This window comes from Corythoichthys intestinalis, chromosome 10, assembly GCF_030265065.1.
Source record: "Corythoichthys intestinalis isolate RoL2023-P3 chromosome 10, ASM3026506v1, whole genome shotgun sequence".
NCBI classification, from domain to species: Eukaryota; Metazoa; Chordata; class Actinopteri; order Syngnathiformes; family Syngnathidae; genus Corythoichthys; species Corythoichthys intestinalis.
Window position 1 is genome coordinate 7001879 of NC_080404.1, and position 21608 is coordinate 7023486.

A 21608-nucleotide genomic window follows, 5' to 3' on the forward strand; every position below is an offset into this window, starting at 1 on the left:
TGGAAAGTGGACTGTTTGGTGATAAACTAAAACCATCCATGTGGGCAGTTCATTGCCGGTAGCCTATGCGTACATTCAGGTTCTGAAAGTGTACTCAGTATTGGCTTGATTTTGAGTTTGCTAAAATGCCAATACACCAATATTGTTCAGGCCTATTGTGCAGAGAATAAACCTCATACTTTATTGAATATGGGTTCACTCACTGCCGTTTATATTGATTATTATAAGGTAAGCCATTAATCCTTTTTGTTCTACCATATTTTTGTTTTGAGAAATGAATGATAAACCTTACTATATAATGTTTACAGTGTTAGTTATAAGTTAGTAAGTTATTGAGAGGCCTTTTGGTTATTGATAGGCTTGCTGTCCTAACCTGTCTCCCAAGTTAAGACAGTTGTTTCATGGACCAAGACCACAACAGTCTCCTGTAGCACCAAATATTTTTATCTGATGACAAAGCACAATACCTGTGGGGTTTGTTTTAGTTCAGTGCTCATTGTTCAGGAAACACATCTTCAATTATATTGACTAATTGATTGTGATTGACTCAAATTATATTTATTAGAAAAAATAAATATTGGCACTTTATTTGGAGTCAAGACTGTTCTTGTCTTTGTTTTGTTCATTATAATAATGTTCATGTCATTATGAAATTTCTGGTGAGATCAAAGACAAATCTGTGTTGAGTCCACCATTATTATTTTTTAAACTCCAGGTGTTCAAAAACTCGGGTGAATATACATTTTTAAAATTATATATTTATTATCGGTTATCAATATCGGTATCGGCTTTGAGGAGCAGGAAGTTATCGGTATCGGTTTCAAAAAATGGATATCGTGCACCCCTAATTAAAATATGCAATTTAGAAAGGCAATCAGAAATGTACAGATGTTGTGCCTATGACTCTGATTTCACCCCCAATAAGTATGATAACAGATTCAAACTGTGGATTTCAAAAGGATTAACAGACTATAAATCATTCACCCACGAAGGGGCACTTCAACCGTTTTAAGTTTTAAAACAAAAACATGGATTGGGCTCTGATGATTTTTTCAGGTATTTACAGGTCAGGCACTATATAAATCAAAACATTTAAAAAAGATGTTGCTGAAGGGTTTTTTACAGACATTTATATCTCTAACGAAATCACCTCACCCAACAAGAATACTGTCTAAATTATATAACGGTCTACTGATGAGTAAAGGGGAGCACACATTATGTGAAGGAGAAATGGGAAAAAGAAGGGAGGAGTATTATTACAGAAGAAGAATGGACTGATATATGTAACACACAATGGATTACGAGGAGGTCAAGCAACTGGCATGAATTTTGTTGAAAGAACACACTGAGGTTTTTTGTTACACCGGTCCAGAAAAAATATCAAGGAATGGGAGATGCATGTTGGAGATCCAGCAGTAGCAGAGCAAATCATTTTCATATATTCTGGGAATGTGCGGTTATTTAGGAATGTTGGTTGGACATTCATTATCACCTACCAATTTTTTTTTAATTTTGACATCCCCATGTCCTTTGCTACCATGTACCTATGCAAAATAAACGTGCAACAAATTAGCAATAATGAAAAGAAACTCAAATCTTATTAGCTGCAAGCAAAAAAGCATTGACAAGAAAGTGGCTCAAACCTGAAAGATCAACAACAGATGACTGGATTGAGGTCGTTAGAAAGATTTTTATTTTGGAGAGGCTCTCCTACGCAATAAAGCTACAACTGGACATGTTTTATGTGATGTGGACAAAATGGACACAATATGCTAAGCCTGTACAAAGTGATTTTGATTAATATATGCTCATACATAATGATTTCTTGCATGTAAGTATAGTGATGTAATAGGTTCCCTGCTCCTTGGTCTTTGTTTTTTTGTTTTGTTTTGTTTCATTTTGTTTGTGAAAAGGAAAAGCAACAGAAATCTGTAAAATCTCTTCGTATTGTACGTTGAAAGAACAATATGCTTTTGAAAAAAAAAAGTCAATTTAAAAAAAAAAAAAAAAGTAAACTACAGTGATAAAACACTAGGTTTCCTGGTGACCCACTTTTAAATGCACCAGTGTTTCCAGAACAGTGACAAGCAGGGTGTAAATCTGTGCAAAATGTCAGTCAGGCCCAAGACAACCACATTTATAGAACCCTCCAAACAATTAATAAAATTGAACATCAGCACCCTTAGAACGGACTGGAGAGTACTTACCCGAGCAGCTACAAACATTTCAGAGGCTCTGCACCATCTGGGCCGTTTCAACAAGAGACCACAGATGCACATTGTAGAGGGGTGTACAATAGGCCTTGAACAAGGCGAGCTTGACCTCATCAGAGCACTGACCAAATATTCCAGGAGAAAACATTGGCTTGGACATATCCTGTTGAGGTGGTTGCAGCTCAACGTTGCATTCGTAGGAAAAATTGACGTAGAATAAGTTGTCTTTCAGCCAAGACTCTGCGTGTTTAATTTCCACCGACATGCGGATACATCCTCTCACATAAACTGAGGACACATTTATGAATACTAAATATTTCTCCCAACATTCCTCTCAACACCCCCACTTGTTCTCATGTTGATGCCCTTTTTAACAAACAAATGAACTTTTTAGCCTTACTGTCGAAATGGGCCTGTGATCATATGACTGAGGTATTTTACCTGACTACAGCACCATACCAAACCAACCGTTTATCCTCCTTGGTTCTTAGAATCATAGTGACACTCTTTGAATCATAGTGTTTTATTTTGTATAACTCCCCATACTAGTGAGCAGCTGCTGTAGACTAGCTGAACTTGGGCTAAATAACACAGCCATCTGCATATATTAGATGGTTCTCCACCAACCATGCAGTCGGTTTTAAACTTCCTTAACAGTTCTGACACATCATTCATATACGAATTCAATAAATTGGAGATAGGATCAGACCTTATTGCTAATTTGTATGGGGAAGATATACAATCGTCCCGCTTCACTTGCATGGTTTGATGAGTATATCAATATGAAAGAATTCTTATGATGTCATTGGGAACCCCTGCTTGGCTTAATTTCCAAAACAACATCCTATGTTTCATACGGGCAAAAGCCTTTGAAGCGTCTAGAAAACAAATAAACATAGTTTTTGCTCATATACAGTGTGGAGCAGAAGTATTTGCATTTTGAAAGTTCACCCACTTAGAAAATAGAGGTCTAAAATTTCAATCATAGATGATTTCCACTCAAAGAGACATAATCTAAAAAAAATCCAGAAATCACATTGCATGATTTTGTAAAAATAGTTAATGTTGTTACTTACTTCATAAGTATTTGCACCCCTGAGAATCTGCAATAATTATGACACTCAAAGAGTTTGTCAGTCTACCTTAAAAAAGTCCACCTTTACCTCATGAGTAACCACCCACCCAGCACCCATTTGAGCTCAATATTGTCACCTGTGCACCCCACAGTCAGTCATAATCCAATTACTACCATGGGCAAGACCAGAGAGCTTTCGAAAGACAGCAGAGAAAAAAGTGTTGAGCTCCTCAAAGCTGGAAAAGGCTATGGGACAATCGGAAAGCATCTTAGTAAGAATAAATCGGTAGTTGGAACAATTGTTAGAAAATGGCAAAGGATACACGTGACTGATAATCTACCTCGGACTGGGGCTCTAAGTAAACTCTCCTCGTGGGGCATCACTTAGTCTAGAACTACACAGCAGGAGCTGGTCAATGACCCGAAGAGCGCTGGATGCAGTTTCAAAGCCTACTGTCGGTAGACACTACGGTGCAATGGTTTAAAATCATGCATTGCCCAGAAGGTTGAAGCCCATACAGTTGTAGGCCCTTCTGAAGTTTGCCGGGGACCATCTGAATGACGCAAAGGAGTCATGGGAGGAAGTCATGACCATACCAAAGTAATTTTTTGGGTGCAAACGAAAACGGCAAAAAAGGCGGATGGGCCCAATCCCAAGAACACCATCCCCACTGTGAAGTATGGGGGTGGAAGCCTCATGCTTTGGGGCTGCTTTTTGGCGAAGGGGGCAGGAAAACTGTATGTATAAAGAAGAGGATAAATGGTGTAATGTACAGTTGTGGTCAAAAGTTTACATCCACTTGTGAAGAACATAATGTCATGGCTCTCTTGAGTTTCCAGTTATTTCTACAACTATGATTTTTCTCTGATAGAGTGATTGGAACAGATACTTCTTTGTCACAATAAACATTCATGAAGTTTGGTTCTTTTATGACTTTATTATGGGTGAACAGAAAAAAGTGATAAAATCTGCTGGGTCAAAAATATACATACAGCAGCGCTAATATTTGGTAACATGTCCCTTGGCCATTTTCACTTCAATTAGGCGCTTTTGGTAGATGATGTACATAAATGGTAATGAATCTATGATTGAAATTTCAGGCTCTATTTGCTAAGTGGGTGATCTTGCAAAATCACAAGGGGTGCCAATACTTCTGCTCCTCACTGTAGGTATTTACCAATTCTTTTAAAACATAAATACACATGTCCGCGCCATGTCTAAGTTTAAAATCAAACTGATCATCCCAATGAAATGTTATCTAATGTCATTTTTTCCTGCAGGTATGCTTGGGGGAAAATGCCCTGGAGGAGAGTAACATAGTGGAGGTTACAGCCATGAATCACCAAGGAAAGACAACTTCAGTGCCCATTGCTAACCTCCACATCAACTGCCTCCCAATGGTATTGTCTAATGCAGTTGTTTTTAAACATACAGTGGTACCTCTACTTACGAACATCTCTACATACAGAATTTTCAGGTTAAGACGCACTACGGCAGGAAAATATTGCCTCTTGTTACGAAACAAATTTCGGGATATGAAAGGCAAAAATGGCTGGTACTGGCAGCTCCCAGAGTTTACTGAACGTAACATACTAATTAAAGATGCACGATAATATCAGTGACCGATAGTTATCAGCTGATAATGGTTATTATGACATCACACAGATAATCCACATAAAAAAAAAAAAAAGACATATAATGCAATCCGGTAATTGTATACTTGATGTAGCCTCCAAATGTGCGCAACCGAAGCAGCTTTGTCCACTTCTCCACCGCCGGCTCCTCAATCCCTCCTCTCTCTGAAGCCCCTGAGGGAGAAGGGCTTGAGGAGTATGGCGTCATAGAGGAGGCGGCGTTACACAACAGGGTTGAGGCGATATCATGGCGGCTCTCACTAGGATGGGTTCATTTTTCTGAGTGTGAAACAAACGATGCTCTCGCCGTTTGCAAAACATGCACTGCAGAAGTTCCACGAGGCGGAAAGAAAGCGTCCTCATTCAACACCACTAACCCAGCAGCCATTTAAAACTGCATCACAAAGATTTTTGGAACGAATACTATGCTGCTGCTAGCGCGAATGCTAAAGCTAAACTCCCATAAACTAAGTTATTCTATGGGCGGCTGCATTTCAGACACGTCCCAGAACGGTTAAACGCGTCACACCCGAAACGAACTGAATTTTCAAAATAACATGCAATTAATTTTATCAATTTCTGCCTCGTGCGTACTTTACAAAATTAATCGATAAAGCTTTTTAAAACCTTTCTTAAGAAAAAAAATGATTCATTGAGGCATTTGATTTGCAAAATAGATGTTAAAATCTTTCTTTGTCATTGCAATTATGTTTCTCTTTGGCGTAGGACTTGTTTTTCCTTCTCGGGTCCCGCGCTGGCCTTCTCGGCGTGCTCATGCTTCCGCCTTCCCCCTTCTTTTCTGGCCGGGTATCCTCTTTGGGCTCCGGCGCGAGTTGCTGGCTGGGTGCCGGTGAATCGGCGGTGTGTCACCCATTCCGGGTGGGTCTAGCCCAGTGGGCTGTTGGGGTCCTGCGGTGTGCCATGTCGGTTGGGGGGGGTTGCGGCAGTGGCTGGTGAGCCAGGTGGATGGGCAGTGGTGGGGCAGGTGTGGGGGGCGGTAGCGCATCCCCATATCCCTTCCCTGAAGGCCCGTTAATGTGGGTGCGGATGGTCCGGGGGACCACCCTGTGTCCCAGGGGGATGACGGTGGCCCCCTGATTGGCAGTGGAGCGGCCATGACCTTGGTGCGACCCCGCGCAGCATTTCCACTTATCTGCAGGACTATCACATGTCTGATGGGATTCACGCATGACTGGGTGCAATTAGTTTCTCTACCTGAGTGTGTCTGGATTAGCGACAAGGCAGCATAGAATAGGAAGTCAAAATACACTTACAAGTGATTCACACAATACTGGGTTCTACAACTCACATTGCAGATTTGTGTGCGCTCCACCCCACTTAATCACATTTCTTTCTGATTCTTTTCCGTCATCGGGCCCCCATATAGTGTCAACCGGAAATACAATTGCTAACGACAGCGCTACTATATTCATAGTTAGTGTAGGCGTTGAATGTATTTCTTGTTGTTGTTTGTTCTTCTCTTCTCTCTCCTTCTTTTAATTCGCTTTCTCGTAAAAAAGAAACGCAATGAATAAGGGTGTAACTGTACATGCATTTGTATTGAACCGTTTCGGTACGTGGTGCTCGTTTCGGAACGGTGGCGTACCGAACGACTTCCTGACGTAATGTAACCCTTACTTTTCGAGGCTGTGAGTCGATCGGGTTACAGTTTCTTTGTGTAGATTATATTTACTCCGTCTTCTCTACTATAATGAGGACCAACACGGTAGGACAGTATAACCCAGAAACGTCAACGGCGCGACAGCGTGGCCGCCGCGAGAACGCAGTGAAACGCGGACGTTAAAGTCAGTCAGCCAATGCACACCAGTCGCAGTGCGGCCGCGTGTTAGACGCGGTTCAACGCGACGCACGCGAAAAGAACGGCAGAGTTTGTTATTTGACTCGAGACTCGACCCTCTTGCGTCAATACTACTACCGGTAGCTATGATCGGGCAGACCGGAAGTCACTCGTGTAAAAATATGGTGGATTCGGTCGATTTTCAAACTAATATGCAATCGTAACCCACTTTTTGAGTCCATCAGATCTCTTGAGTGGTAGATCGGGGCACAGTTGACTTGTCTTTGTTGATTTACTGCTGTCTTCTCTGCTATAATAATAACCAACACGCCCCCGTGTTCAATACAAAACCCTCCTACCACAACAAAACAAGTAGGAACTAATATTCTCATAGGAACTAAAGTTATACAACATAAAATGTACAATAAAAAATTTCTCCAGTTAAATGTGGAGAAGACAGAGGTGATCATTTTTGGGCCAAAAAAGGAAAGGTCAAAGATAAGCAGCCAACTTAGCACAATGTCACTTACAGCTACAAATCAAGTCAGAAACCTTGGCGTAATTATTGACTCAGACCTAAAATTTGATAGCCATCTAACGTCCGTCGCTTATTACCACCTAAAAAATATAACCAGAATTAAGGGGCTTCTGACTCAACAAGACATGGAAAAACTTATGCATGCATTCATTTTCAGCAGATTGGACTACTGCAACGGTATATTTACAGGTCTTGATAAAAAAATCAGTCAGGAAACTGCAGCTAGTACAGAATGCTGCAGCCAGAGTCCTCACAAATACAAGGAAGCTGGACCACATTACACCGGTTTTGAAATCGCTACACTGGCTTCCAGTGAGTCAAAGGATAGACTATAAAATACTACTGCTCGTCTACAAAACACTTAATGGCCTTGGACCAAAATACATGCTTGACTTGTTAGATTCCTATGAGACATCTAGACCAGGGGTCCCCAACCTATTCCACTAAGGCACACTGTGGGTGCAGGATTTCATTCTTACCAAACAAGATGACAACACTTTTTCCCCAATCTGGTGTTTTACAAGTGCAATCAGTTGATTGCAGTCAGGTGTGGCTTGTTTTAGCAGAAGCCTCATTGGTTCAACTGTCTCTGCTGGATCGGCTGGAACAAAAACCAGGACCCACAGTGTGCCTTGAGGACTGGGTTGAAAACCCCTGATCTAGACCCCTAAGGTCGTCTGGAACGGGTCTTCTGCATGTTCCAAGAACAAGAACCAAGCAGGGTGAGGCAGCATTTAGTTATTATGCTCCTCACCTCTGGAACAAGTTACCCGAACGTCTGAAGTATGCTCAAACTGTTAGCTCCTTTAAATCAGGGCTAAAAACGCTTTTGTTTGGCACTGCATATCCATAACTGTCTATATATTTCAACCTACCTGCCTTCTATTCCTCTTGTGCTTATCTCCATTGCTGATTTCAATGATTATTAGTAGTAGTAGTTTTTGCTTTATTTTTATTTTTGTTTTATTTTTATTTATTTATTTTTATTCTGTGATTAAATGCGATCATTTGTCTTGGTTTTTACGTTGTGTTGATTTAAATGTGATTTTTTTTATGGTCTTCATGTGATGTAAAGCACTTTGAATTACCTTGTGTTGAATTGTGCTATATAAATAAGTTTGCCTTGCCTTGCCAATAGAAATGAACACTACATAACATTTGTAAAATATAAACACATAATAAAATAAATAATAGCCCATTTAAATAAAATAAATTGAAATGAGCTAAAACACCTGTTATTAATAAGAATTGTACACAGAGCCTGCTTACACAATTAAATTTATTAATTTCTGTGTGGGGCGGCACGGTGGCTTAGTGGTTAGCACATCACGCTCTAAATTGTCCGTAGGTATGAGTGTGTGCGTGAGTGGTTGTATGTCTCCTTGTGCCCTGCGATTGGCTGGCAACCAGTTCGGGGTGTCCCCTGCCTACTGCCCGTTGTCGGCTGGGATAGGCTCCAGCACCTCCGCGACCCTCGTGAGGAAAAGCGGCATGGAAAATGAATGAATGAATGAATGAATTTCTGTGTGGTGCTTTAACTTGAGAAAATCCACCAATAAAGCTTTTGAAAACCGTTCATTTAAAAAAAAAAAAAAAAAAAAAAAGATTCATTGAGGCATTTCATTTGTAAAATACATGTTAAAATCTTTGTCATTGGGATTGCTTTTCTCTTTGGGACAGGACTTTTTTTTTCTTCCTTTCAGAAAGAAAGCTGAGCAATACGCGGGGTCTGAAAGGCAAATTGTTGTTGGATTATCTTTAAATACCCGCTACTCTTTGAGCCGAATTAATAATAAATAATAAACAACTAGCACATTTATATTTTGCATTTTGTTTTCTCACTGTACCGAAAATGAACCGAACCGTGACCTCAAAACCGAGGTACGTAACGAACTGAGATTTTTGTGTACCGTTACACCCCCAGCAATGAATAATCATCACAGTGGGAGTATATCGTACGTTCGTTATGTGATACATTAAAACTGTTCAGGACAGTCAGATTCCCATTCTGTGTCAAGCAGCTGAACAAGAGAGGTTAAACATAAATAGATAAATACCGGCTAATCTTGGACTCGTATGAGGACTCTGGTTATTCTCTCATGAACCGATTGAGCCGTTCCACAGACAGTCTGGTCGTAAAATGCACCCTGTTGAAATTAGGGGTGAGCGTTAGCGGTGCGTTTATGCGTTGGCAGCGCCGCAGACGCACCTGGTGTAAAACCAGGGTAATGCCGTCCGGCCAGTCCACTCTGCTTACCATGGCAGCATGCTTGGCGCTCGATGCTCGCTTAGCTGTGCTGCTCGGTCGTGGTGCAACATTGGCCAAATTCCTCTCCCGGGAGTTCTCCTCTCCCTATTTGAGCTTCCCTTACCTCTGCGTTGCACCCACTGAATTCCACGTCCTCTTTTATTCCAAAAAGTGATTGCTTTTCTGATCAAATGTTAGAGGTGCATGATAATTATCGGTCCGATAATAGGAATTATGACGTCATCCCAATAAATCAGATAACAATATGTTATCGGGCCTATTAATAATATTTTTACCACGGTGTCTGATTGGGATGTGTGCGTTTGTTTCCTCTCCTGTTTTGCCAGTATGCAAAGTTTTGTTACTGTTCTAGAGGCCGCATTTTTTCTTCACTGAGTTACGGTATAAACCTTACTATGGCAGTTAGCAAATGTTTGCATTTTACAGTGTTATGTTTACAAGTTCTTGAAAGGCCTGTTTGGTTATTGATAGGCTTCCTGTCCTATAATTGCCAGGTTAAGAAATTTGTTTCATGGACCAAGACCACAAAAGTCTCCTCGCCTGTTGCACCAAATGTTTTATCTGCTGACAAAGCACAATACCCATTGGGTTTGTTTGTTTGTTTGTTTGTTTGTTTGTTTGTTTGTTTGTTTTGATCAGTGCTCATTGTTCAGGGGAACACATCGTCAGTGATATCGACAGATTGATTGTGATTGACTCAAATTATATTTATTTGAAAAAATTAATATGGGCACTTTTTTTTCAGTCAAAACTGTTCTTGTCTTTGTTTTTTTCATTATAATAATGTTTATGTCATCATGAAAATTCTGGTTCGGTCAAAGGCAAATATATGCTGAATCAACCACTAGTTATTTTTGACCTACAGGTGTTCAAAAACACAGGTGAATATACATTTAAAAATTATATATACATTATCAGTTATCGTATCGGCCTTGATGAGCAGGAAGTTATCGATATCGGTTTTTAAAAAATGGATATCGTGCACCTCTATCAAATGTCCACTTTTGCCATCAGCCAGCGGTAAGACAATGTAAAATGATTATAATATAATGAGGGGAGAAAAGTTTGAAGTGTCTACAGATATTTAGTGGCTCATTCAGAAGTCTTGTTAACAAATACAAACTATTCTTCATTTTGTTTTTGGTTGTTTCTATAAAATTGTGTGTGAATAAACAACTTTGCACGTCTTACATTTCTTTGACATACTTTATGCTACCATTCTTTCTTCAGGTGAGCTTGGGTGAATTTGAGCTCAAGGCACCGGTGACGATCCGCTTGAAGTCTGGCTCAGGACCAGTGACCATCAGTGGCCTGCATTTAATTGGTAACACAGCTACATTATTGTTGGCAATGTCACTTGTGTCTTTTTCGAAAAAGTTGGCAGGGCAGCAACTAACTAATTTTCATTATCGATTAATCAGACAATTAATCAGATAAATGTCGCTTTTTTCAATTGCCTTCACAATTTAACAAAGTTGTTTTAGGCACGTTGTAGGTAACAATGAAGACAATGGATGACTATTTTCTTCAAAAATATTTTATTACAACTCCCTAGCCTACAACCGTACTATTTGAAGTACATAAAAATTGTGAACGTTTTTCATAAAGGTTCTGAGTATAAAACAGAAAAAGAATTTATCAGTACACAAATAAGACAAAAGTAGTGTTCATTCAAATGTTAATAAAAAATGCTGCCGATTCACATTTTTTATCATGTGGGCAAAGCGCTGATATGAATTGTGTCAAACAAACTAAACAATAAAATTGATTAAGGAGGAGGAAGATTAATGAACCACATTTCATTATAAAACAGTTGTTCATCAATACAGTCCAAGTCCAATTTCAAAGCTGTTATATGAATGGGTTTATGTGTGTGGAAAATGAAATGAGACAATTTTACTATCTAACAATAACTCAAAGTGCTAATATGCTTCTCCAAAACAATACAAACGGACACTTAAGACACTGATTAGCATCATCGCTAACTAGTTTAGCGCTCCGTGCTGAGTATTAACATCTCAACAAATACAAACAATACAATTAAATTTGCTTCATTTACTCACCTCTGACAGAGGCACACCGGATCTAACAACACAAAAGACAAACTCTCGACACTTATTAATATTATTGATTTAGCAACCTAACTAGTGATGCACGATAATGCATTTTTCAACCGATACCGATACCGATAATTTCCTCCTCATTCCAACCGATAACCGATAATGTCAAGCCGATAATTCTATTAAAAGATTTATGTAAAATTTTAAAGTATACACAAAAGAAAATATTACTGTGCAAAAATATAATTTATTGCTCTTTTTTTCAACACAATGTATGAACAAGTCGTCAATTCAAACATCTAAATAATGACAGATTGTCTGACATTGTGTAATGGTAAACCTTTGGCAACAATTACTTACAGAGTAAATACCTAAGTTGCACAAAAATGCGTTTAAAAGTAAGCCATTCCTAACATATATAACATTAATCCGCTGCAAAACACACCTCCTTAAAACTAGTCAGTTTTAAGTGTAAATCTATTGGCAATAAGTGAAATTATCTGCCATCGCTTCAAGTGTATTTCTCTCAGATTTCTTGGAAGAAGAATAGCTAGCTGAAAATAATCTTAACATCCTTGTTTTAAGCAATACATTATTATACTTAATCCTAAAAAAAAAAAAAAAACTTGAAGAAGGAAAGATTTTGAATAATATTTGTGGCTACAGAATATTGATTTAAGAATTTGACTATCTACTGTGACTGTAATTGAGCAAAGAAATAAGTTAAATAATTTGAAAAGTGATTGCTAATGTTATATGCTTTGTTGCACACTGTGAAAATGATTACCTCAAAAGAGCGAGATGTCATGTACCCATTCTGCAGCGCTTTGTTTACATTTGCGGCTTTCACGACATTTGCGTTACAGCAGCTAAACTGCTACACGGCAGTACTATTTGGACGGAGTTGGTGCTCGCATCCGTGTGCGTGTTGTTTTGTGCCTGAGTTTTATTAAGCCGAAAATAAAGGCAGCGTTACAAAGTCATCTGACCGCTCGTCATTTTACATTCTGAATGCATTATTGACTGGCTGACTTCGTTTTCTCCATGTTTAGATTATCTTATAACCACTGTGCCGTCATGATAAGCTTGCTTACCGGACATCACTTTTTCATGAAGAATGGTGGTCGTATAAACTGCATTATTTCTTTTATCCAGGGCTTTGGTTCTCGTGTCATTAAGGTAAAAAAAAAAAAAAACTGTGTCTCGTCTCGGCGGCAGCTACATTCGTACCGGATAATTCGCCCGCCCGCCCCGGCCGGTTCGCCGCGGCGTATTCGGGTCCTGGCTCTGCTCGCACGCCCTGGGGGAACGCTCGAGAAACCGGGGTGTTCGCCGGAGGTCCAGAGGCCGGGGAACCGGGCTCGGCCCGCCCCGCCCCGCCTATGGCGAGGCGGCGGCGGCCTGCCGGACTGGCCAAAGCGGCGTGCTCCGTCGGAATTTACCACCCGCCTTGGGCTGCATTCCCAAACAGCCCGACTCTGTATCGTCACAAGCCCTGTAGTTTAGCTTAGTGTTTACAATAGCTTTAGCAATCCTGCTAGCAGCAGCCTCGTATATGTTCCAAAATTCTTTGTGATGCAGTTTTAAATGGCTGCTGGGTTAGTGGTTTTGAATGAGGACGCGTTCTTTCTGCCTCGTGGAACTTGTACGGTACATGTTTCGCAGATGGCGAGAGCGTCGTTTTTTTAGTAACAGCCGCCATAATATTCAAATACTTCTTGTCTTGTAACTCCGCCTCCTCAACCCCTCCTCCCTCAGGGGCTCCAGAGAGGGGAGGGGTTGAGGAGGCGGCGTGCTGAATTCTTCGGTTGAGCACATTTGGAGGCAAAATCAAGTATATAATTATCGGATTGCATTATCGGTTGAATTTTTTAATTATCTGGATTATCTGTGTGACGTCATAATTGCCATTATCGGCCGATAATTATCGGTGACCGATATTATCGTGTATCTTTAAACCTAACCTTAGTGTAGCATTGAACTCTCTCTTTTTTGCTCTAATCACTGAAGTGCGCGCAGCCTCACATTACACACGAATACGGACCCAAACGGGACGGCTCATAGCTGACGGCAAAAATCGATGTTCAAATTTGTTGTCAACTAATTTATTAATCGATTATTTGTTGCAGCCTTACTAGTTGGGTTGAGTTAAAATTTATTACTAGTGAAAAATGTAGATGAGTGGCCAACACAACTCATCCTTGCTTCTGCTGTGCACACGTGTGCATGTTAAAATAAAAAGTATTTTGAGTCATATTGCGGTACAGATTGCCATATAGTAGGCAATAGTTGTCCTTTTTTTTCTTTTTGTTCACAGATGAATGAGAAACAAAACAAATTCTATTAATTGCTACGGCAAACCATTTTCAGGAATTATAGCTATAACTAGGCCTACATATTTGTATAATGTATAATGACCATGTGAAAATCAGTCAACTAATTATGCTAAGTTGAGCAATCTGCATTGAAAAGTTTTGGCTGAAAGGCACATATGAAAAGTGATTTGCTTTGGTTTTTACATTCAGCTTCAGAGATTGACGAGTCCGACTTGGAAGAAGAAGAGGATGAAGATGAGGACGACGACGAAGACGACTCGGAGGAGGATGATCTCAGCCCCGTTAAACCAGCAAAGAAGAAGAAGAAGCAGTAGCTGCCTCATTAGCCCTCTCTTCACTGTTGTTGATACATTTCAGGAAATAATTAATGGACCAAGTATTTGTACACCGAATGGAACAATTGAATCCCTTCTTTTGCAAGGAAATAAAAGTTTGCCTCCACCTGCTTCTGTTCTGTGTACATCACGTAAAATTCTTCAACCTCCCCTATGGGCTTCGTGCTGGGCACGGTGATTTTGTTCTAGTTTATGTAATTTGTTGGCAGACGGAATATGACACCAGAGACTGGGCAAATGGAAAATGGCTTCACTCATTGGTCACTGACGATAACACTGGATATAATGAGCCCAAAGCGTCTCCAGCGACCAAAGCTGTTTTTGCTAACTTTTACCTTAAACAGCCATTGCCAAAGTAAAAGGATATCAGAAGAAGTTCTATTCAACTATTCAAAGTTGATTCTAAAGGTCCGGTTGAAAGTTAGATTGGCGTTTTTGTTTTGTCAAATCACTTTTATGTAACTCATAACTACGTAGTAGGGATGTCCCTGATTCAATCACGTGATGGGAAATCAGGCCTGATAACTTCATTTTCAGATGATTGGAATTTGATTTTTTTTTTAATGGTTTTTTAAAATACATTTTTAAATTTTTTACTAATGGGCTGCCATTGATGGCGATACAGTGGTATGAACCTTTTGGAATTACATTTCTGCGTAAAATCAACATCAAATGTGATCTGATCTTTGTCAAAATCACAAAGATGAAAATAGTGTGCTTTAACTACAATCAAACATTTGTAAGTTTTCATATTTTAATGAGGATAGCAATGAAAACAATGACAGAAGGGGGAAAAAAATAAGTGAACCCTCTTACTAAGGAGACAAAGAGCAATTGAAACCAATTTTTACCACACATTTTAAGTCTGCTGTGTGCCCAATCACTGATGAGTGGTTTAAAGCTGCCCTGCCCACTATAAAACACACATCTGGTAAGAAATGTCTGATTGAGAAGCGGTGTCTGATGTTGACATGGCTCAGTCAAAAGAGCTACCTGCGATCAAGGATTGTTGATTTGGATAAAGCTGGGAAAGGATACAAAACCATCCCTAAAAGTCTGAAAGTTCATCAATTGACAGTGAAAGAAGTCTACAAATGGAGATAGTTTGGCACTGTTGCTTCTTTCCCAAGGAGTGGCCATCCACCAAAGATGATGCCAAAAGTTGAGCGCAGAATAAAACCCTAGCATGTCTGCTAAAGACTTACAGAAATCACTGGCACAGTCCAATATCTCTGTGCACACATCAACTATATGTAAAACTATGGCCAAGAATGGTGTTCATGGGAGGACTCCACGGAGGAAGCCACTGCTGTCTAAAAAAAAAAAAAAAAAAAAAATTGAATATTTGCAAAAAGGCACTTGGACACTCCACAGAAGTTTTGGAAAAATATTTGGTGGACTGATGAAACCAAAGTTGAAATGTTTGGGAGTAACAAACAATGTCTTTTGTGGAGGATAAATGGAACAGCATACCAACATCAACCCCTCATCCCCACTGTGAAGCATGGTGGATGGAGCATCATGATTTGGGGCTGTTTTGCTACTTCGGGGCCTGGACAACTTGCAATCATTAATGGAAGAATGAATTCAAAAGTTTATTAGGATGGTTTGCAGGAAAACCTGAGGCCGTCTGCCAGACCGTTGAAGGTAAAAAGAGGATGGATGCTGCAACAAGACAATGATCCAAAACACAGAACTAAATCAACTTCAGAATGGTTTTAGAAGAATAAAATACATGTTCTGGAGTGGTGAAGTCAAAGTCCAGACTTAAACCCCATTGAGATGCTGTGGCATGGCCTAAAGACAGCGATTCATGCCAGACATCCCAGGAATCTGACTGAACGACAGCAGTTTTGTAGAGAGGGATGGGCCAAAATGGGTCCTGATGGATGTTCCAGACTGATCTGCAGCTACAGGAAGTGTCTGGTTGAAGTTATTGCTGCCAAAGGGGTGTGAGGCACAAAATATTAAATGTGCTGGTTCACTTATACCCCCCCCCCTTCTGTCATTGTTTGCATGCTATCCTCATTAAAATATGAAAACCCATAAATGTTTGGACGGTTTTAGTTAAAGCAGACACTATTTTTATCTGTGTGGTTTTGACAATGATAATGTAAGTAATGTGAGAAATTCCAAAAGATTCTGATACTTTTTATCCCACTGTAGACATCCAATCCATTTTGACTGGGAGTGCTGGCAATCGCTGCCAATGGCAGTTCAACATCAGCCAGCCTTCCCAGTTTAAATGGATTGGATGACTATCACTACAAGGAAAATGCTTCTTGGATAAAACTAGTGAGACTACTAATTTTGGGTCTCTAAAAAGACAAATTAGGTCAAAAAAATTGGGGGTGGGGGGTGTACATGTTTAATTATTTTGTGTGTGCAACATATGAGGTTACATTGCCCATTGGTTTTTACACCAAGTACAACCTGAAAAAATACTTTCTGCATATGACACAAAAGATACCCTTGACTATGTTGGCCATGCACTGCATTTCTGTCAACAACTGTCAATTCAATTTAGACAACAATTGGGTGCCCATGTTTTGATTTCCAAAAATGAGAACACTTGGCCCAGACTCGAGATACTTGAATTTTACTCGAAGTTCACTCAAAGATGCCTAATCATTTTAATATACTTGAATTGTGCCTCCACTTTCTGGATAGAAAATCAGTTTTAAAACAAAATAATAGCCATAGAACCAGACACAAATTCAAAAACTCAAGAGGTTACTGAACAACCTTTACTCAACCTTTGCTTTGCTTAGCTAAAACTACACCTGAGGAGGCATGATGGATATATATATCTATACACACACACACACACACCGGCCACTTTATTAGGTACACCATGCTAGTAACGGGTTGGACCCCCTTTTGCCTTCAGAACTGCCTCAATTCTTCGTGGCATAGATTCAACAAGGCGCTGGAAGCATTCCTCAGAGAGTTTGGTCCATATTGACATGATGGCATCACACAGTTGGTGCAGATTTGTCTGCTGCACATCCATTATGTGAATCTCCCGTTCCACCACATCCCAAAGATGCTCTATTGGATTGAGATCTGGTGACTGTGGAGGCCATTTCAGTACAGTGAACTCATTGTCATGTTCAAGAAACCAGTCTCAGATGATTTCAGCTTTATGACATGGCGCATTATCCTGCTGAAAGTAGCCATCAGAAGTTGGGTACATTGCGGTCATAAAGGGATGGACATGGTCAGCAACAATACTCAGGTAGGCTGTGGCGTTTCAACGATGCTCAATCGGTACCAAGGGGCCCAAAGAGTGCCAGGAAAATATTCCCCACACCATTACACCACCACCATCAGCCTGAACCATTGATAGAAGGCAGGATGGATCCATGCTTTCATGTTGTTGACGCCAAATTCTGACCCTACCATCCTAATGCCGCAGCAGAAATCGAGACTCATCAGACCAGGCAACGTTTTCCCAATCTTCTATTGTCCAATTTCGATGACGTTGTGCAAATTGTAGTCTCAGTTTCCTGTTCTTAGCTGAAAGGAGTGGCACCCGGCGTGGTCTTCTGCTGCTGTAGCCCATTTGCCTCAAAGTTCGACGTACTGTGCATTCAGAGATGCTCTTCTGCCTACCTTGGTTGTAACGGGTGGTTATTTGAGTCACTGTTGCATTTCTATCAGCTCGAACCAGTCTGGCCATTCTCCTCTGACCTCTGGCATCAACAAGGCATTTCCACCCACAGAACTACCGCTCACTGGATATTTTTCTTTTTCGGACCATTCTCTGTAAACCCTAGAGATGGTTGTTCGTGAAAATCCCAGTAGATCAGCAGTTTCTGAAATACTCAGACCGGCCCTTCTGGCACCAACAACCATGCCGCGTTCAAAGTCACTCAAATCACCTTTCTTCCCCATACTGATGCTCGGTTTGAACTGCAGGAGATAGTCTTAAACCATGTCTACATGCCTAAATGCACTGAGTTGCCGCCATGTGATTGGCTAATTAGAAATTAAGTGTTAACGAGCAGTTGGACAGGTGTACCTAATAAAGTGGCCGGTGAGTGTATATACATACATATACATACATATGGGTGGCCGTGGCGTAATTGGTAGCTTGAGTTGTCCTGGGACCGAAGGGTCAGTGGTCAGATTCCCGGCTATGACTGCCCAGTGTCGAAGTGCCCTTGGGCAAGGCACTGAACCCTAACTTGCCCCCTATGGGTTGGCAGCGCCTGGCATGGCAGCAGCCCCATTGGTGTGTGAATGTGTGCGTAAAAGAGGTAAATGTGTGCTAATGTAAAGCACTTTGGGCATTGTAACAATGTAGATAAAGCGGTATATAATATAAGTATCCGCCATTTACCATTTACATATATATACACATTTTTATTTTTTGTTTAGATTATGTCATCTATGACATTTCAGACCTCTTTTTTTCTAAGTGTGTGAATTTGCAAAATCACAACGGGTGCAAATACTTCTGCTCCTCACTGTGTATATACTTACACTGCTGGCCAAAAATATTAGCACCTCTGCAATTTTGTCAGATAATGCTCAATCTCTCTCAGAAAATGATTGCAATTACAAATCCTTTGGTAATAATATCTTCATTTTTTGCTTGCAATGAAAAAACACAAAAGAGAATGAAATATCATTATCATTTTACACAAAACTCCAAAAATGGGCCGGACAAAAGTATTGACACCCTTTGAAAAATCATGTGATGCTTCTCTAATTTGTGTAATTAACAGCACCTGTTACTTACCTGTGGCACATAACAGGTGGTGGCAATAACCAAATCACACTTGCAGCCAGTTAAAATGGATTAAAGTTGACTGAACCTGCCCTTTGTGCACTACATTGAGCATGAACAAAAGAAAGAAGACCAAAAAGCTGTCTGAGGACTTAAGATTGTGAGGAAGCATGGGCAATCTCAAAGCTACACGTCTATCTCCAAAGACCTGAATGTTCCTGTGTTTACCATGCACAGTGTCATCAGTAAGTGTAAAGCCCATGGCACTGTGGCTAACTCCTCCCTAGTGGAGGCCGGAAAGAAAAATTGACGAGAGATTTCAACGAAAGATTGTGCGGATGGTGGATAAAGAACCTGGACTAACATCCAAACAAGTTAAAGCTGTCCTGCAGTCCGAGGGTACAACAGTGTCAACCGGTACTATCCGTCGGCGTCTAAATGAAAAGGGACTCTATGGTAGGATACCCAGGAAGACCCCACTTCTGAACCAGAGACATAAAAAGCCAGACTGGAGCTTGCTAAGAAAGCCAAAAACGTTTTGGATGAATGTTCTCTGGTCAGATGAGACAAAAGTAGAGCTTTTTGGGAAAAGCCATCAACATGGAGTTTACAGGAAAAAAGAAACGAGGCCTTCAAAGAAAAGAACACGGTCCCCACAGTCAAAATGTTTTGTGGTAGCTTTGCTACCTCTGGCACTGGACTGCTTGACCGTGTGCATGGCATTATGAATTCTGAAGACTAATAACAAATTTTGCAGCATAATGTAGGGCCCTGTGTGGGAAAGCTGGGTCTCCCTCAGAGGACTTCCTGCAGGACAGTGACCCAAAACACAATTGAAAAAGCACTAGAAAATGGTTTGAGAGAAAGCACTGGAGACTTCTAAAGTGGCCAGCAATGAGTCCAGACCTGAGTCCCATAGAACACCTGTGGAGAGATCTGAAAATGGCACCCTTCAAATCTCAGAGACCTGGTGCAGTTGGCCAAAGAAGAATGGTCTAAAATTCCAGCAGAGCATTGTAAGAAACTTATTGATGGATACCAGAAGCAGTTGTTCGCAGTTTTTTGTATAAAGGTTGTGCTACCAAGTTTTAGGCTGAGGGTGCCAATACTTTTGTCCGGCCAATTTTTGGAGCTTTGTGTAAAATGATAATGATTTCTTTTTTCATTCTCTTTTGTGTATTTTTTCATTGCAAACAAAATAAAGAAAGATACTACTACCAAAGCATTTGTAATTGCAATCATTTTCTGGGAGAAATTGAGCATTATCTGACAGAATTGCAGGGGTGCCAATACTTTTGGCCAGCAATGACACTGCATTTTTGGGTCATTGCCAATTTTGACAAAACCTTGAACTATAGATCAAATTATTTCTGCCCAATTTAAAAATGTTCTTGTCTATTGTTTAGGCAAGTGATCATATTAATCCCCCAAAGCAGCACTTTTTCATAAGCATTAAAATTATACCAGATGCTTGTTTCACTGCTCCTGCTTTATTTGTGTAACTTGCTACTCTTTTAACGCACTTAGGATCAGTCAAACAAAACCACGTTGTGTAAATTTATAGCTGGATTAAAACATTTTTTAAAATGGGGGTAAAAAAACAGTATACAAGCAGTATAGCGTGACAGTAGACGTGTTCTAGAAAGACAATGAGGTAAAATGAATTTTTCACTTTTGGTAGTAATATAATTCCAATCCAAGCAGTAAGAGTCAACTTTGACCAAGTCAACATATTGTATGTGTGGTCCTTTCCAAATCGAGGCACTGGAAGGAGTTTTACTCAAATGTCATGGTCAAACTGACAACATCAAATCCAAACCTTTTCATTCGTGCTGCCCACTGGAGATAAGGCTGGCTAAATTCCCATCATAATCATGCAACAGCACTGAATTTTGATATACAAACAGAACTATGGCTCCATGTTTGAATTTAAAAAAATCATAGAAAAGAGAATGCTTGAGTTACTGAATCATATATTTTCATACATTTAGTATGATACTTGTTTAAAATTTAGTTTATAAAAATGGAAATACGTACATAATCTAGGCACATGTATCTGCAGCATTAACCAGGTATACAAGAAAGATAAGAGTTGAAATGCTGGCTCACTTCACTCAAAGCACTGGCAGTGAATGACAGCCACGACTTTGGCATCATAACAAAAAAAATGTCCTGCATTCATTGTATGTACACATCAAGGCAATATAAAAGAAAATATCTCTAAAAATGGACCAGTAGCTGACCTTTCTGTCTTTACTGCTGCCACTGGAATAAATAGAAAACAAGTTATTGCCGAGGAAGTCCGCAAAGCTAAACTGTGTTAGCCACATTTATCATTTGGACCTGAGATTGTGTGGCCCAGATCATCTTATAGAGTTCATTTTTAGCGATGACTCTTGGTTACGATGTCTTCTGAGCATGTGGCTATTTGACTTGTTTTTCCTGCATATCTGCCTCATTGCAGAAGGTTATCAAACACAGAATCTGGTAGGATTGAGATCTTCAGCTTCTTCTCAGGCCAGCTGTACTCCTTTGGTAATTTTGTCTATAGAAAAAAAGTTGGTTGAAGGAGTCAAAACTAAGGCAGGGGAAAAAAACTACAATTTGGTAACAT

The 21608-nt window shown here is 40.1% G+C and overlaps 2 protein-coding genes across 3 annotated transcripts in view; one reads left to right on the forward strand and one right to left on the reverse strand.

Moving 5' to 3' along the window:
* Nucleotides 1–14379, forward strand: part of npm3 (nucleophosmin/nucleoplasmin, 3) — a 34124-nt gene extending 19745 nt beyond the window's left edge. The window contains exons 3-5 of the mRNA XM_057847750.1: nucleotides 4570–4689; nucleotides 10759–10852; nucleotides 14114–14379. Of these exons, the coding sequence (XP_057703733.1) occupies nucleotides 4570–4689; nucleotides 10759–10852; nucleotides 14114–14238 (339 nt within the window). The 3' untranslated portion in view covers nucleotides 14239–14379. The remainder of the gene's footprint in view (nucleotides 1–4569; nucleotides 4690–10758; nucleotides 10853–14113) is intronic.
* A 1906-nt stretch (nucleotides 14380–16285) lies between these two features.
* The window catches only part of sufu (suppressor of fused homolog (Drosophila)), a 30118-nt gene continuing 24795 nt past the window's right edge, over nucleotides 16286–21608 (reverse strand). For both annotated transcript variants that reach the window (XM_057848715.1, XM_057848714.1), the window contains exon 12: nucleotides 16286–21539. In XM_057848715.1, the coding sequence (XP_057704698.1) occupies nucleotides 21450–21539 (90 nt within the window). In that variant the 3' untranslated portion in view covers nucleotides 16286–21449. The remainder of the gene's footprint in view (nucleotides 21540–21608) is intronic.